At 23.8% G+C, this 18,562-nt stretch overlaps 1 protein-coding gene across 4 annotated transcripts in view; it reads left to right on the top strand.

Moving 5' to 3' along the window:
- Positions 1-18,562, top strand: part of LOC102678545 (poly(rC)-binding protein 2) — a 247,919-nt gene that overhangs the window by 143,732 nt on the left and 85,625 nt on the right. For 3 of the 4 annotated variants that reach the window (XM_006618881.2, XM_006618877.2, XM_006618876.2), the window contains one exon: positions 4,862-5,147. In XM_006618881.2, the coding sequence (XP_006618944.1) occupies positions 5,067-5,147 (81 nt within the window). In that variant the 5' untranslated portion in view covers positions 4,862-5,066. Of the gene's footprint in view, positions 1-3,998; positions 4,174-4,861; positions 5,148-18,562 lie in introns of those variants that run through there. The other variant, XM_031512028.1, reaches the window with a different exon arrangement.

Here is an 18,562-nt window from a genome sequence, read left to right as displayed (position 1 = left end):
TTTTTTTTTTTTTTTTTTAAATTTCAATTTAAATTTCAGAATTTCAAACAGGATAATTGAATATATTTAAAAAGTTCAAATTTTTATTAAATATTATTTAAATATTATTTACATTATTTTTGAAAAATATTTAATAATATTTTTTACATTGATTTTAATATGGTTTAAACATTTCCGTTTGCATTAAACAAGATGCAGATCTATCTCTTTTCATATAACGCAAATTTCTTATAATTCTAATAAATAAACTTTAACTGATATTTTTGTATTTATTTTGACTTTTAGAATCGGTCCTCCAAAGGTATTCTATGAATATATAATATCATACATAATTTTCTTCAATGCTTATATTTTATTTACATCGAATTGTATGTAAATAATAAATAGTATTTATCCACTTGAATTTAAATATTATTTGCTTATGGAAATATTTAAATTTTCTAATATTTAATATCTTTTACTCAATTTTGATATTATATATATATATCATATTATATATGATTATGTTTATTTCAATATTCAAAATTATTATCTGATCATTGGAATTCTGTACGATTTTCATAAAAATTCAAGGAATTCAGATGATAATTTAGGAAAACTATTGAAAAAAATTTGGAAATATGTTTGGAGAGAGAGATGCTCTTGGTCTCCTTGATTTGTCAAGTCGTTGAAATCATGTAAGATTTGTCCGGCAATTCTGTTTCCTTTATTTCTGAGAGGCTTGGAATGCTCGTTCCAGCTAAAATATGTTTGTTCTTCGTCTGTTATGGATACCCTTGTCGGCGCAGAATCAATGGAATTATATTGTTTTATGTCTCTGTTTGTCATAGTTTCTCAGAAATTTTTTTTCCAATGTTTAAATATTGTTTTTCGGACAATGACTTTTTAAATGTATAATATATCATTTTTATTTACAAATATTATTTAACATGTTATAATATAATAATAATAAATATTAAAAAAACTATTATCATGTTTTACAGTAAAACGTGTATTCAATGTTAATTTTTAAATTGTAAAAAATTATTAAATATGTACGTATGCTTCAGATGATGATGTATACTTCAGATTCAAATGGTATATTTTTATTTAAGTAAATATTATTTTTAAACAATTATGTGTTAGTTTATTTGGATATATAATTTCTCTTTGAATCACTATATTAATTGATTGAAATTATTTTTATTTTTATCTTACTTTCTTTCCTTTTCTAATTCTAATGATTTTGTTAGGTAAACATTTTTTTAATTTGAAAATTTTACAAAAAAATTATTAATAGTATAATAATTTGATAACAATATAATGTATTACTAATGATATCATTGTGCTAGTTTACGGTTCTAGTAATAATATATTACCATTATACTTCTCATAAAGAAAAACTTAATATTTTTTTTATCGAATTTTTTGTGCAATTTTTTATCCATTTTACTTTCAAATCATTATTAAACCATATTAAAAATAAATTTGAAATTTATTTCTCTTTATCGATATAAAATTTTTTTTTACAAAACGTACGAAATATATTTTAACGTAGCCACATCCTTTTGTGACAAAACGTACATCAACCGATATTATTATATTGAACAAAAGTTTAAATTTAATTAGTTAATCTGAATAACTGGTATTCCTCGTGAAATTCGTTTATGAAAGTGTCTACTGTATAAATTTTAATTAGCAAGGTTCGCTGTGTCGATTCAAATTAATTATAATAACTTGGGGAAAAAGTTTCTTATGAAAGAAATTTTCTATATGTTTTCTATACTTTTCTATATGTTTTCTATATTTATTTTTTAATATTTATTCCGAATTTAATTATTTCATGATTAAATTTTCAACTAAAAATAAACATTATCTCCTGAAATAATCGATTCTTTAATTTATTATTTTTCCTTAAAAATTATTTATCTTGTCTCAAAATATTCACTTGATCAAATAAAAAACACGATATTGATTGAAATATTAATATTTATTAATTATTAATTGTAAATTTCATTCAAATCTGATCTTTCATCTATGATATCATAGATGCAGAATTATCTTAGCCATACTTGTTTTTAAAAATAATTTTAACAACCAAAATACAAGGGATTAGTTATCTTGAAATTGTTTATCTTATCTTGATTAAGAAAATATGATGAAAGATTTTAATGTTAGTTTTATAGTTATGTTTGCATCGATCAGAAGTATTTTTGTATAAATGTAAAGCTTTGATTATAGAAAAATTTTATTGTATATCTTATATAACTTATGATTAAGTGTCAATATTCATAATATTCATTAATGATCATAATATTCCATAACACGTGATATATTATTGAATAAATAATTAATTAATTGAATGACGCATTTGTTATAATCTATAATTTAAAAATCTTTAATGCTGGAAAATCATGATATATTATCGTATATATAAATAATCAAGTATATTATTATTTCTTATTTCACTTTGAAGTTCGATTCTAATCATAATGTACAAAGAAATATAATTTATTTCTTTAATATGGCTTTGTCGTTTTTATTAAAAATATTTAATTTTATTTATTTTCAATATTGAATATATATATTCTTGTACATTTTATAGTTTTTCTTATCTCAATTAACAAATTTTTCAACTTTTAAAATTTTCAATATTAATTTCAAAATACACATAAAATACATTTTTTTTCTTTGCACAAAAATACATTTTTATTTCAATAATTCAAATCAAATTATTTCAGTTATATAGTAAACTCCAAAACTTTAAAACGATAAGAGTTCAACTAAAATTCAGACACATAATAAAATTTCATGTAAATAAAATTCACATAGAATTCTGCTCTATATTATCTAGTAGTCATTTTTAATCAATGAAATTTTTTAAAAATCGATTATCAATTTCTTTATTTTTTGCATATTTTTTAGCATATATTAACAAAATACGTATAATAGAAAAATAGAAAATCAGCTTGAATACATTTTTTGGAGTCTCTTGATGAATGAGATAAACTTCGCCAACACCAATTTTAATCGATACTAATAGACAACAATATTAATTGAATAATGACCGAATCCATCAACATCAATCTTGATCGACAGCAGTCTAATAACCAATATTCAGTATTAATTGCAAGAACAATGATTGAATTCACCAACACTAATTCGGGCAGCAATGATAGCCGATGACAATATTAACCGACGACAATATTAATCGCAAGAATTATGACCGAATTCGCCAATCGTGATTGGTCAATTGCTAATTTTGACGGACAAGGGCTAACCGACGACAATATTAATTAATTGCAAGTATAACGATCGAATTCACCGATACTAATTTGGACAAGAATGTTAGTAGACGATATAGTGTTAGTGACACGATCGAATTCGCCAATTTTGACAGCAACGTTAATCGATAGTTCAATATTAATCGCAAGAATAATAAATTTCACCAGTCAGAATTGATTAATGATTTTGATTCTAAGTTCGTAGGTTAATATTGATATTTATCAAAATTAATATTAATGAATTCTGATTGGTAAAAAGTTTATGTTTCAACAAAACTCATTTTTTGAACGAATTGAAATCGTATACGAACTTACAATATTATAATTATATTGAAAATCACAGTAATTTTGAGAAATTCATATTTAATTTAATCTTGACTTGTGATTCTCAACCAAGTCTATACTATAATATTTTCTTAAAAAAAAAAAAATAAAGTTATAAATAATAAGGAGGCGAGGGGATGAATACAATTTCTCGATATTCAACAAATAAATATTTTTTATAAAGAAGACACATAATCGTTGCACAATCGTTTGTAAATTTTTACCAATTATACAAAGAGAATCGTAGAAACGTCAAATTATTTTTTAAGTACCCGGCGGTTTATTGCATGATTACTTTATATACTTCGATATGCAGTTGAATTAATGTTTGCATTCAGATAAACAAAGATAATGGGATAGTAGAGGAGCCAGGCACACAGTGACACTACTTCTCCTCCAGTGCTATTTGAATAATTGGAAAAAATCTTTACATCTGATTCCTCGTTTCTTTTGTGGTTATATAAATTTCTCCCTCTTTGTACCTTTTCTATCGGTATACATATTCAACAAGACGGATTTAAAAACAGTTGCTTTGATAGTTATTGCCTCGTGGATGAACGCAATCAGAAAGCAATAAAGTAAATACGTATGTAACCTCGAACAATATTTTGTAATATAAAAGTATAATAGACTCGATCGATTATTGGCCACGTTTATTCGATTCTTTTCTTCTTCTTTTTTTCCTAATAACTATATCAAAGTAATGAATTCTATTTGTTTTTTTTTTTTTTTTGCAAGAAATATTATTAAATTGATAAACGCATCAATCGTGCGATAAATTATTGTCAATCGAGAATTTATCAAAATTCAGAATTGTAATTTAATTTAATAAAAGATTCTTCTTTAACAGAAGAATTTTCTAACTCTCTATTAACTCTCCTTTGATTGCGAAAAATAAAAATTATAATTCATTGCAATTGCAGAAAAGCATCGAATGCTAAAAATCACTTTTCAGATTGTAATATAACAAAATATATTATAAATGTATACAATATTAATCGATATCAACCTGGCACAGCAATTATAAAATTATGTCAAATATATAAAAATTCAAGTTTCTTTTATTCAATATAAGATTCCAAACTTTATACCTTCATCATCTTCATCATCTTCTATCGATTCACACTTCACAATCACAAATTATTTAAATATTGTCACAAATCGAAAGTTGAACAAAATTTCAACAAAATTTCGAAAATCGACGTAGAAAATTTCCCTTCCTTATCTCAACAATTAACGATCGAATAATTTTTGTGCATATTGTTTGATTACAGTGCAAGGACTGAACACACCTGGGAGCGATTGAAAAGCACATCCCACAAACCCCTCCAACTAAAATCACTCGCCTAACCTTTCCCCTGCCCACCTTATCCTGCCTCTTATCCTTCCCCTCCCCCTTCAAATCTCAAGAAGATCTTTCTCTCTCTATCTATCTCTCTTTCTCTCTCTCTCTGAACCACAGGAATCTGTGACTCCGTTATGGACAGTATGGATTCGAAACCAGTTTTGAACGATGACCCCTCGGTCACTCTGACCATTCGTCTGATTATGCAAGGCAAGGTAAGCAAAATTATCGTTATCAATTAATAATTATTTAATATTTGATTCTATTCAACTTGTAACACTTTCCCTGAAACGCGAATTAGTAGAATCTCAAAAGTATTCGAAATCGATCGATATAATTTTGATTTCTACATTTCATATCTAGAAATTGTAATATTTTATGCATGTTTTACATCAAATATTATATATATGTGTAAAATGAATTAAATGAAATTAAATCAAGTTGAACGAAATTTTAATATATATTTCATTAGTAACAAAATTTTTATAAAAATGGTTATTCTTTTTTTTTCGATTCATGTAGAAATATATCTTTCATTTGAGCTTCTAAGTTGCTTCTTAAGCTTGAGAGAATACTTGTAAAAGATTAATGTATTCGTAGGGCATCTATGAAAGCTCGATCCTGGAAGAAAGAGAAAATATTTAAGTTATAATTCGTATGTCTTCGTCATATCAACGGATCTCGCTCTCGCTCTGTCTCGTTCCATTCAACGCAAACATCAATTGCTCGTAACTTTATAAATAAGCGTTAACCGACATTTTTGCAGATCAACTTTTGTGTTTGTTTTGGCCTTTAGAATCGACCTTCCAAAAGTTTTTCACGAATATATTAACATTATACACGTGAAAATATCCTATAACATGTATATTCATAGAACATCTTTGGAGGGTAGACTCTACAGGCCAAAACAAACACGAAATTTGATATACAAAAATATCGGTTGAAACTTATTTATTAAGTTATAAACAGTTCAGTTTTCCGTTAAAGTTGGAGGAAGACAGAATGAAATCATTGTCTTCGTCACTCTGTCTCGAAGTTCATATAATGTAAATTTTAATTATTTGTTAACTCAATAAACTTCAATTTATATTTTTATATATCAACATTTGTATTTGTTCTTTAGAATCAATTTTTCAAAAATATTATAATAGATATTAAACATTTTTTATTTGATATAAATTTATTTGATATTTGATTGTTTAAATATTTGAAGTAAAATAAAAGAGAAATAACGTTGTTATAAAAATATTCGAATTCTTTAGAAATCGAAAGTAAAAAAGAATATTTTTGATGAAAATTTTTTAAAACAATTCATTTGATTCGATAAATACCTCTTTCGATTAATACTGTACATTTAAAAAATAATTTTTTATTTTCAAATATTATTTTGTAAAGAGTTTATTTTTTTAAATATTATCTTTTTGCTAATTTTATGCTATATTTTATGATCATTTTTATATAAATACATATACACATAGTGATAAAATTGTTATTTTAATGATAATATATTTGTAATATATTTAAAAATTCTTGAACTCAAACAAATCAAAATATTAATTCAATTTTTCTTATAAATTATAATTCAAATACTTTTCAAATACTTTTAATTATACTTGAAATTGAACAATGAAATTGATTTAAATTTCTTTCTTTCTTTTTATTTGTATTATATGTATTTTAAAAAAAATATTATAAATAGAATTCTTATTTTATCATTGCTATTTTCTTATCTTTTTTTTTCACTATCTTTCTAGTTGTTAAATTTATTTAAAATTTAGTTTTTAAAAAGGTTTTGGATGAGCTAGTGTCACAATCTATAGAATAATTTAAATTTAAGTTTTGTCCAACATCAATTGCAAATTAAATTTTATTTCCACTATTCTAATGTGTATGATTACTTTATTGAAATAGAGATAGTACAGTTCGGATATTAAAGTATTCGAATAATGGAGATTCTATTATAAACAGGACTTATTCATGACATCTATATATTTCTTTGTGATTTTCTTTTAACCTATGTTTCACCACAACTTTTTAATTCTTAATTTTATTAAACACTCTATTCATTTATCTAATGAATATACACACTGTTCATAAAACGCCTACAAGATATTAAACTCATCATTAGCAATTGACAGTTACCCTAGTTTTTTGACTACATCCTGTTAGTTATGTAACCAACATTTTGTCTTAGCTGTGATAACTTAATGAATTAAAATAAAAAAAAAAAAAAAAATGTGGAAGTAAAGTAATAAAGTAAAATAAAATAATAATCCAATAAATATTTTTTAAAGTGTATGACATTTCATATCATTATTTTGAATCTTCTCAATAATATTTTCCTATTATGTAAATATTATGTAATTGTCCATACAGTTATTATTATGTAACAATTTTTCTCCTTTTTTTTTTCTTTTTCTTCGTTAATTCATACATAAAGAGTCGTTACAATCATTAAAAAATATTTTTTCTTTATTTTACAAGTTGTTAAATATATTATTACATAATTCTTTATACGATTATTTTATCTTATATAACATATAATCTTGTTTCTCATATTTAATTCGTGCATTATTGAATATGATAATCAGATTAATTGTAATAAGCGGATAATATACGCGTAAGGAGTCAAATGTCGAGTTTTTTTTTTTTTAATCACTTACATATACATGTAAATGTAAATTTATTAAAACATATATTATTTATTAATTTAATTTCTAATTATTTAACGAATAAGGAAAATCGATTAATTCACACAATTGCGTAATTGGATGTAACATAACGATGGATTTTCCGCAAGAATGTGATTTAACGAGAGACAAGGTTGTAAAGATAAATCAAAGAGAGACGTTGCATAATGTTGCACAAAAACACACATTTGTCACTCTGCTCCACGTTTACGCAGTAAAGTCTGTATTGATGTTACAATTGTGATATCAAATCGATTCAGATATATCAATGCTAATGGTATTATTAATATTGTTAATCGTGATATGAATAAAAATTTATTTTCATGTAGGTAATTAGAATTAGATAGATAAAAAAAAAATTATAATGAAATAAAAGCAAAGCAAATATAATATGTAAATTTAAAAATTAATAAGCTTATATTTTAGAGAAATTAATATTAGAAAATAAATAAATTTTTCTATAAAATTAGAAAATTAGAGAAAGTATAGGTTAAAAATGAAATTTGATCTTAAATTCGAAAAATGTTCTTTAAATAGAATTTTTAATTTTCTTTTCTCTTGTCCCTCTTTTAAAATTTTTGATAATAAATTATTAATAAGAAAAATAAATACGTAATTCTAATTTAATAATCAAAAAGTTTAAATTCAAAGGAAAAAATTAATCGTCAATATAATTTTCTATGAATATTTTCATTAATTTTTAATTTCCTTTCAAATATCTTCGTTAGAGAACTATGATTTAACTTTAATTGCTAATTTCCATAAGAAAGGTGTAGAAGGAGATAGGCATATATCTATTGGAAGATTTTTAGGGAAAAATCTGAGGAGCATGGAACGAATAAATTAAAATTGTATAATTATTTTTTAATACTGAAAAATGCTTGTTCCTAATCATTTAAATTTATGTACACAAAAGTTACTTTTGTAAAATTAATTTTTGAAATGCTGTGAAATTTTGATGCTTTATTTTCTTTTAAATATATATATTAATTAATTAATTAATCTTTTAAACGATATTTTTGCTGTAATATTATATTACGTTTATAATATAATTTACAATATAATTTAAATATAAGTTACAATATAATTTTTTCATCCAAAATTATTTTTGTATATAAGGAACATTACTTACTGAAAATATTATATTATTATAAGTTTATGAAATCAATGAAAATAATTTTCAAATGAAATTTTATTGAAAAATTTGTTGAAATTTTAACAAATATCATTGTAGAAAATATTAGAAATTTCTTCTTATGTTTTTAATATTAATAAAATATTAATAAAAAATTGATTTGCATATTGCTATTTTTCACAAAATATTTCCATGATTCTGTATATAGTGAGATCTTGATTAATATGTTGAAATCTCGATTATTCGTCATATTAAATTTAATTATAAACAAATATTTATAAAACGTGAAAAAATGAATTGCAAGAAAGAACAATTTCTTAGTTATTTTCTTCTGATCTTTTTTTTGATAGATATCAAACTCCAAATATCTTAATAAAAGTTCAATGAATATCATAAAAATCATAAGAATTTTGCTCTTATTTTTCATTCTTTTCCCTTAATGTCACGTCTTTCTATCCCTATCATAATATTCGATTACAAATTTCGTTTGCTCGTCTTCCAACACTCGACACAAGAGATTCAATTTATTGTTCGAGCAAAGTGTTTCGATGCATATGCAACTCCAAAAACACTATCCTTCACGCTCACTTCTGCAACAGACGCGCTTATTTCATGTTGGAACATCGTCCTAACTATTTACACTGTTTTCGTCATCATCATAAAAAATATGGAATATATTAGCCTGTCGTGTTTTTACAGATTCATTTTTCTAGAATAATAAGATAGAGTACTTATTTTTTCAAAATTATTTTTACTTAGATGCGTGAAAAAAAATATATATATATATATAAAGATGACATTTAAAGATGACATCATTGAAATAACCAATTTTTTTTTTCTTATGGAGAAATCAAATTTGATTATCGATTCTAATTATAAAGGAATAATTTTGTGACATTAATTAATTAATTTATTTTACAAAAAATATTTAGGAAAAAATAAAGAAATACGATACTTTTTAATGCGCACGCGTAATCGTCTTCGTTAAATACGATAAAATTAATAAATGTTCACCATGAAAGAGATATGGTGTTGCGTGTATAAACGTGTTAATATCAATGAAAAGCAAATAGGACTATATATTTTTCGAACTACGATGCAAATAACGAAAAGAACTTTTGGGACAATCTAATATTTCATCGTTGAGATGTATCTCTATGTCCAGCTCTCTTGCTTGGATTCCAACGTAAATCAAGAGCGTGAGCAATGTCTTGCATAGCATGCTCGCATGCTAGGACGGACGGATCTGTGCAGATCGTGTGCAGAATTCCAGAAACCAGTCCGAAAGATCGTCATTAGCGTTCTCGGACACGAATCTCGCGATCCTTCGAAATATCCCTCTTCCATCTACCTAAGAATATTCGTTAGATGGAATTTAGGAGTTACTGGTGTACGAATATTTGGAAAATGAAAATGTCGAGATTTTCTTCGTGGTGTTCCATTATTTTAATTCACGAAATTCATGCAAAGTGGAAGAGAAGAATCTCTAACAAAAATAAATCGGGAATGTGAGGATAATTGTTGTGGAAAAATGAACGAGAAACGCGTATCTTTCTGTGCAATAAGATACACGCGTGCTTAGTGTTGTACATTAATATATCTTGTGTATTTATTTGTTAAGTTTATCATGATACAAAGAAAAATCTTAAAAATATTTAAAAAAGCTAATCTTTTAAAATATAGTAATCTAGGTTTTTTTTATTTATTTATAACCATATATTATAAATATTATGTGATTTGAAATCTTATAAGTTATTATTGTTAAAAAAAATTATATTGTAAAAGATAATTCTAGGATAATAATATTTGAAAGATCTTTTGAAATTGAAACAAACATATTGGTTCTTATTTATTAAATTTTAAGTAAGATATAAATATTTATGAAAATTTAAATTTTTATATATCATAATAATATGTTATAAATTTCGTATTTATGTATTTTTTGTAGATTTTTGTACATTCAAATTTTCCATAAATTGTACAAATTTTGGCAATCTAGTTGTGAGTAATTGAAATTTGTATTAAATAAAGTGAGATAGAAATTTTCATTCAAACTCAATCTCTTTAGGAACATTATAAAATGTCAAAAGACACCATTACAATATTTTCAACAACAATAATTCTTAAATATTATTAATATTATTAAAAAATTCTTCAACAAATTTTAATTTTTTCTTTTATTCCGATTAATTTTAATTTTAAAATGAAACTAAGCACTAACTGTATCAATATCTCTGAAAAAATTAAATTATTTCAAAGTCGATAACACAATCAACATTTTAACCTCCAGAATCTATTTTCCAAAAGCGTATCTCTACGAATATATTAATACAGTATATCAACTTACAGTTTACCAACTACAGTTTTTTATTAATACAGTTTACCAACTATCGATAATAACGATGAACTAACTGAAATAAACAAATAAGCCTATCAACGAAATTTATTCTAATTTTTTTTCCCCATCGTAAAGTGAATATTATTATGAGCCATACCCGAAATTCCGAAACGAATAACGCACAAACTCTTGATACTCGATCAATTAAGCGAAATCATCGATCGGTGTCCACTCTAATTACAACACCGGGTTGCGTGGCTGCACGGCGCTCGCTTATTTTGGGATGGTAATCCAAGTCCGACGAAAATACCTTCCTTCTAGCAGTAGTGGCGGGCACGAAAATAAAAATCGTAATTGTCGAAGCCCCTGGGCAACGAGGAATAGTGTCGTCTTGGCTCGCGTTCACACCGAGATTGTAAATCTGTGGGGCGTCGTTCGTCGATCCGCCTTTCGCACTGCGTTTCCCTTCGCGCTGTTTCCTTTCCGACAGTTATCGAGATCGATATTTACGAGGAACGACACCTTCCCCTCTCACGCCTTCGTCCCGTGCCCGGAAGTCGCATCTCGAGTCGAGACTCCTCGAGATGCGTGATTACGTTGCGGATTTTTTTTTTTTTTTTTTTTGGCCTTTTTCGATTGCTTCACAATTTGAAAATTGTTCTTTGATATTTTTTTTTTTTATGGTATTTTATGATTAGTTGTTCGTTGCTTCGAATGATTGGAACTTTTTTTCGATTTCGAGATCGAGATTTCGTGTCTGTAAATTATTCTTTGATATTTTATACAGTTGTTCGTTGGTTTTGCCTTATTTTGATTAAGGTTTCGTTGTAAGTTAGAACTCTATCGCCTAGAATGATGTTTTTGATTTTTTTCTTTTTTTTGGAGGGAGGGTTTCTTTTGATTGGTTCGAAATCGGTTTCGTATTTGTAAATTATTCTTTGATATTTTATGACTTTGTTCATTGCTTTTAACTTATTTTGATTAAGGTTTCTTTATAAGTTAGAGATTCTGTCACCATTTCAGGCTTCTTTTGATTGCTTCGAAATCGGTTTCGTATTTGTAGACTATTCTTTGATACTTTATGACTTTGTTCATTGCTTTTAACTTATTTTGATTAAGGTTTCTTTATACTTCCTTATATACTTCTTTATACTTTTTTATACTTCTTCTTGCTTTGAGATTAATTTCATATCTGTAGATTATTGTTTATCTGCGTGTTTTATAGTTGTTCATTGCTACTTTATTTTAAATAAATTTTCATTATAATTTACGTTAGATTAGTTAAATTCTGAAATAATATATATAAACTGAATAAATTCTCCATGTGAATTTTTTATTTTTTTTTTTATTTTTTTTTTTGATTATTTCAAAATCAGTTTTATATTTGTAAATTATTTTCTGATATTTTATTTTATAATAATTATTCATTTCTTTTATTTTGATTATAAATTATGTTAAACTGTGAGATATAATGTTCTCAATGTGAATTTTTCTTTTTTGATTTGGTATCTATAGATTATTCTTTAATATTTTGTATCAAAATATAATTCATTTATTTTATTTTAAAATTTCATTATAGTTAGATTTATTAAATTAGACTCTGTTGTTCTTGATGTGAATTTTTTATTATTTTTTTTTTATTGCTTCAAGATCGATTTATTTGTAGATTATTTTTTGATATTTTAATAGTTGTTCATTGCTTTTACTTTATTTTGAATAAAGTTTCATTAAGTTATATTAAATTTTTCATAGTCTTGTTTTGCGAATCTTTGATTTTTTTTTTGATTGCTTGAAATTATTTTAATTTTTTGATATCTACATACCTAGTTTGTAATATTCTTTACTCTAAATAAAGTTTCATAAATTATATCAAGTATGAGGTTTTATTAAAAAATTTCAACGAAACGAAGAATAAGTTCCGTTTTATCTAGAAATTTAAATTACTTTTGTCTTAATAAATAAACTTGAACCAATTTTTATATTTGAAATCTTCCACGAATACATTAAATTCCACATATTAAATTTCTTAAGAAAAAAATTGTTACTGAATCTTTATATTCATTGTATTGCATTTAATTTCTTTAAAAGTTTTAAGAATTAAGTTCTATGAGTATCTCTGAATTTTCTGTTGATACTTTCCAAATTAGTTTTGTTATTTTACAAAATTTTTTACTATATTATTTTTTTGAAATATTATTCCAATAACATCTTTTTAATTACAATTTTTCGTTTCTTTTCATAATTTTGAAATCAATCTTATTATCAACTTTTTTAAATGTTTATATCTATATTTAATATAATATTTTTAGTATTTTTTTATTATAACTTAATAAAGAGTTTTATATAATTTTCTTCATTATTTAATGGTATAATTTACGAATTTAATTTCAAATAGAGGATTCAATCAAATTTTTCCTCTTTTAAAGAAAGTAATTTAACAATCTACAATTTGCAAATTTAACTTCGAATTCTACAGGATTTAATTTTTCATTCTCTGAAAGAAAACCAGAGTAACAATACACAATTCATCACTTCAACAAAATTCTCTGCGAATTCCAATAAAATCTGTACTACTCGAAAAAAACCAATTTGATGAAGTACTAGTTATACATTTAACAATTACAATTATAATTCTACAAGATTTAATAAAATTCTGTTTCTGGAGAATTAACTTATTAATGGATCAAATTTTAAAAAAATTTACTAAAATTTTTAGTATCTTGAAAAAACTAAACGATTTGCAAATTTAGGCTTTGAAAGTTCGATTAAACTTGATTAAAAATCTAAATACTTCGAAATTTAATATTACACAACTTTTAAATTTGCAATTTTAAAATACTAAACAAATTTTCTTAATAATTTAAACTAATCATTGATTATTTCCAATAAAAAATTTGCAATTTTTCCCTCTAAATCCATTTATTAAAATTATTAATATTTTAACGAAATTAAATACGCAATTTAGAATTTTATAATTCTAATAACAAATTTTTTCAATTAAAATTTTTTATAAATGAAAAACTATACTTTCGTACTTCAAAAAATTCAATAAAATATCTCGAAAGATCCAATTCATCTACGCACAATAAAATCATAAAACAACTTCAAACCAACTTTTCTATTCCCATTAAAATCTTCACAGTTTCAAGAAACAAGTTCAAATATAACCGATTTACAATTCCAAAATTTCCAAACTTCATTCAATCTTGAAATTACAAAATCATTATATAAAATAGGGCCGAGTACAAGACCTCTTCCGAAATTCCCTTAAAAAAAATCGCTTACCTGTCGAGAGGCTGGGGATAGAAGATCGGAATTGCTTATCTCGTCCGCTGCATTTGTTCTCCTCGTGGTTTCGGCGGCAATAAAACCAGGATCGTCACTTGTAAACGAGAGTCCTTTCGCGTTTCCTCGCCCGTGTTCCGGTGGATAATATCGCGGCTCGAGTGGAGAGGATTGAATGTACCGAAGAGGAACTCGTTCATTCGAAGATATTTTCACGGTTATCCACGGTCGAAAGTAGGGAAAAACACGAATATTGAGTAATATAATAATATAACACGAATATTGAATAATATAATATTATTTATAATATTGGTTGTTTAATATATAGTAGTAATATAGTGTATAATTATATAATATAATATAATAAATATTATATAGTAAAATATATTTATATATATTTTATATATAGTGATTTATATTTATATATATTTTATATTTTTTATATATATTATATATTATATATTTTATATATAATGGTTTAATGGTATAATAGAATAGTTTAGTACGATATGATATATTATGGTATGATATTATATTGTATGTGCATATAATATATACGATGTAATATATCATAAAATAGTTCATTTTGATGTGTATAGTATGGTATAATAGCATAAAGTATGGTACGTAGTATGTGATACGTATATATTGGTATGATTTAGTATAAGATGATGTAGCTTAATATAATATAATATAGTGATATGGTATAATATGATTCAACGTGAAATAGTTTAATATGAAATTCCATATTAAATAATATGACAGTATATAGCATATAATAGGTATGTATAATAGATGTAATATAGCATTTTATAGGATGATGTAAAATATTATATAGATATGGCTTGGTATGGTACTTTGTACATAATATAGCGTGGAATAGTTTCATATGCTATGGTTTGATATAATATAATATAGTCTGTAATGGAACAATATAATTTGGTATAATATGGTATAGTATTGTACGAATAAATATATAGCAAAATGATGAGAAGTAGTGAATGGATTCTTTCAGAAGTTTTAAGAACAAATTTAAATTTATTATTAGATTTCTTTATTTTTTTCTTTTCCATTTTTTTTTTTTTTTTCTGTATGTTTTCCTACGTTATTATATTGTGTAATATTTTATGGTAACTTATTGAGGAAACGTATCCATGTCGAAAACAAAATAAACTCGTGAGAGAGTGGTGGCATCTTCTTGGCACACGTGCTAACCGATTTATTATTGACTCGGGTCATGGATAGCCAAGGCGAAAAAAGAAATTCGACCTCTCCTCGGTGCTCCATTTCCGGTTTAACATCGTGAGTCGAAGATTGAGGATGGAATTTGGTGAACTTTATATTCGTACCTTCAGGATTCTTTCTTTTTTCCTTTTATTCCTTGTATTTTGATAAATGCATGAAACCAATTTTTATTCTTTATGTCGATTTTATAAATTTTAAATTGTTTATTAATGCATGTAGTTATCAATATTCGTTATCATACGATTTTTCTGTCTAATAATTTCATACATTGAAAACTTTATACATATTTTATATTTATTATAAATTATTGAAATATTAGTGTATAAAAAATAGTAAATATTATTTATTATTATAAATAAATTCTGAATTATTTTTTTTATTGATATGTAATTTGATATATAGAAAATATTTTTGTGTCCAACTAGTATTTTATAATAGTAATATTGAAATTTTTATATTAATTTGAAAGTTATATAATTATAATATAATTTAATATAATAAATATAATATAATTTAAATTCTTTCTTATTCACATTTACAAATTTTACTTCTTGAAACATGTTTAATATTGACAAGTAATTTTATATCCAATTAAAATGACAAAAGAAAAATTTCTCGATAACTTCGTGATTATTTACATTTGTTGAAAAATATTTATGCGAAATTGAAGATGATCGAAATACTGAAAATGAAAAAACGATGAAACGACAATGTTTTATTTAAAAAAAAAAAATCGTTATTATCTCGAACGAAACAGATCGATATTTCGGTTAATTGCAACAAACATTATTGAAAACGAAAGAAGAAAACGCTATTTCAAATTCGTTATTCCCCGTTTCAATTTGAAACGTAGTTTGCTTAATTCCAGTCTGTTATTGAATTCTAAATGGAAAACGAATTGGAATTTTTTTCTCTTTCATGTTCATTTTACACACAAGTTCATTACAATCTAATCTGACATTTTTAGATGTCAACGTATTTCTAGCGATTTCAATTATACGAATTAGCTTCATTTTCGCTTTATCATGTAAATCCTACATTTTTTTAAAGAAAAAAAAAGAAACTGAGGATTGAGCAGTAATCATGTATCATTTGTTAATTTTAAAAGTTAATTTTTAACCAAGAGAGAACGCATATTTTTGTGTATTCGACGAATACACATACATTTACGTGTACGCTCATCGTGCCCTCTGTTATTCTTTTTCAATTTTGCGAAACAACACGCGAAGTATGGAAAACCAAATGTAATTTGCATTCTCTGAAAATTCATCACTAATTCAAGAATTTTTTCATTGTTTAAATAGTTAGTTAACAAATCAATGAAATCACTGTTAAACTATTGAAATAATTATTTAATTGATTTGCCAATTAAAAGGTTAAATAATAAAGAGATTTTTGAATTATATATTTTTAGAAAATGTGATTTATATTGATTGAATACTTCGTGTATATATATTTTTCAAAGGTTCATTAATATTTAAAATATAAAAAATATGTGCTAAAAATATATAAATGAAAATAAAAAAACAAAAACTTGTATAATAGAACATCGATTATCCGAAATTCAAAATTCGATCCGATCTAAAAATAATGAATTTCTTTTAAAATTAAATTTCTTTTATGAATATATTCTTTAATATTTAAAAATTTTTTAAAAAGATTTATCTATTATAATATTTTTATATTTTAAAAAATATTCTTTTTTTTCCATTCCTCTTTTTATTTCCTCGAATGAAATCGTTCAAATAATTACGGACGATACTGTACATCGATTCTGCTATTTAATCCTCAACCGGCACAGTGGAATACTTGTGACGTAACCATTATTACAAGCTCAATTTGACGTTGATTAAAAAAACTAGGTGAAAGACAAGTCTAGTTTATCAACTTAAGCTATTAATTCATGATAAATTACAATATAATATTAATTTAAAAATTAATATTTCTCATATTATACAATGTTATGCATGTCAATTGTTATTATAAATTATTATTTAAAAATTTTATCTAAATAATTTCCAATTAATTACAAGATATGAAAAATTATTCATAATCGAAAATAGTAAAAATAAATAATAATTGTAATTTAAACAATTAGTATTAATTGTGCAATAAAAATTTATGATTTATCGAAAAATTATTAATATTATTATTTATTGTGCAAAGAAATAGAAAACGAAATATAAATAACTATTTTCTAGACAAAAATTAATAAATAAATAAATTGAACGAATATACGTATCAATTATTGAACAAAAAATCATATAATAGAATATTAATAGATATGGATAATAATGCATGAAAAATATAAAAATATGTAGAACACGCGTAATATATATATTAAATATTTAAATTGAAACATTTTTATTCATATTTTACTTCGTACATAACTTTTTAAAAATATAAATTTGCGTTATCATTTATTATCTCTAAAAAAAGAACAAAAAGTCTTACGTATTAAATAATTTTATATTAAAAAAATAAAATAAAATAAAATTATTTAAAATTCATTGAATATTTTTATATATAAATATTATATATAATGTATAAAATTAAAAACTCAAAAATTTAAAATATCTACTTACATCATTTTTATGATAATATATATATTTAAATTTAAAAAAATTATATATCAAAAATTATATATAAAAAATTACTATCAAAAATTTCTTTTTTTATCAATTTTTTGAAGATGACAAATTTCTTTATAACAAGAATTATCATCGATATTTAAATAGTATTGAATATTTCCATCAAAAATTCATCATTTCATCAATTTCTTCAAGATGACAAATTTCTTTTTTAAGAAGAATTACCATCAAAATTCAAATAACTTTTGAACTTTTCTATAGAAAATTTACCATTTCATATCGATCTCGTGTTAAAATGACAAAGAATTAAAAAAAAATCGAATTTAACGATAAAACAAAAGAAATT

Source organism: Apis dorsata, unplaced genomic scaffold, assembly GCF_000469605.1.
Source record: "Apis dorsata unplaced genomic scaffold, Apis dorsata 1.3 scaffold_381, whole genome shotgun sequence".
Taxonomy (NCBI): Eukaryota; Metazoa; Arthropoda; class Insecta; order Hymenoptera; family Apidae; genus Apis; species Apis dorsata.
This window is presented reverse-complemented; position numbering and strand designations above follow the sequence as displayed.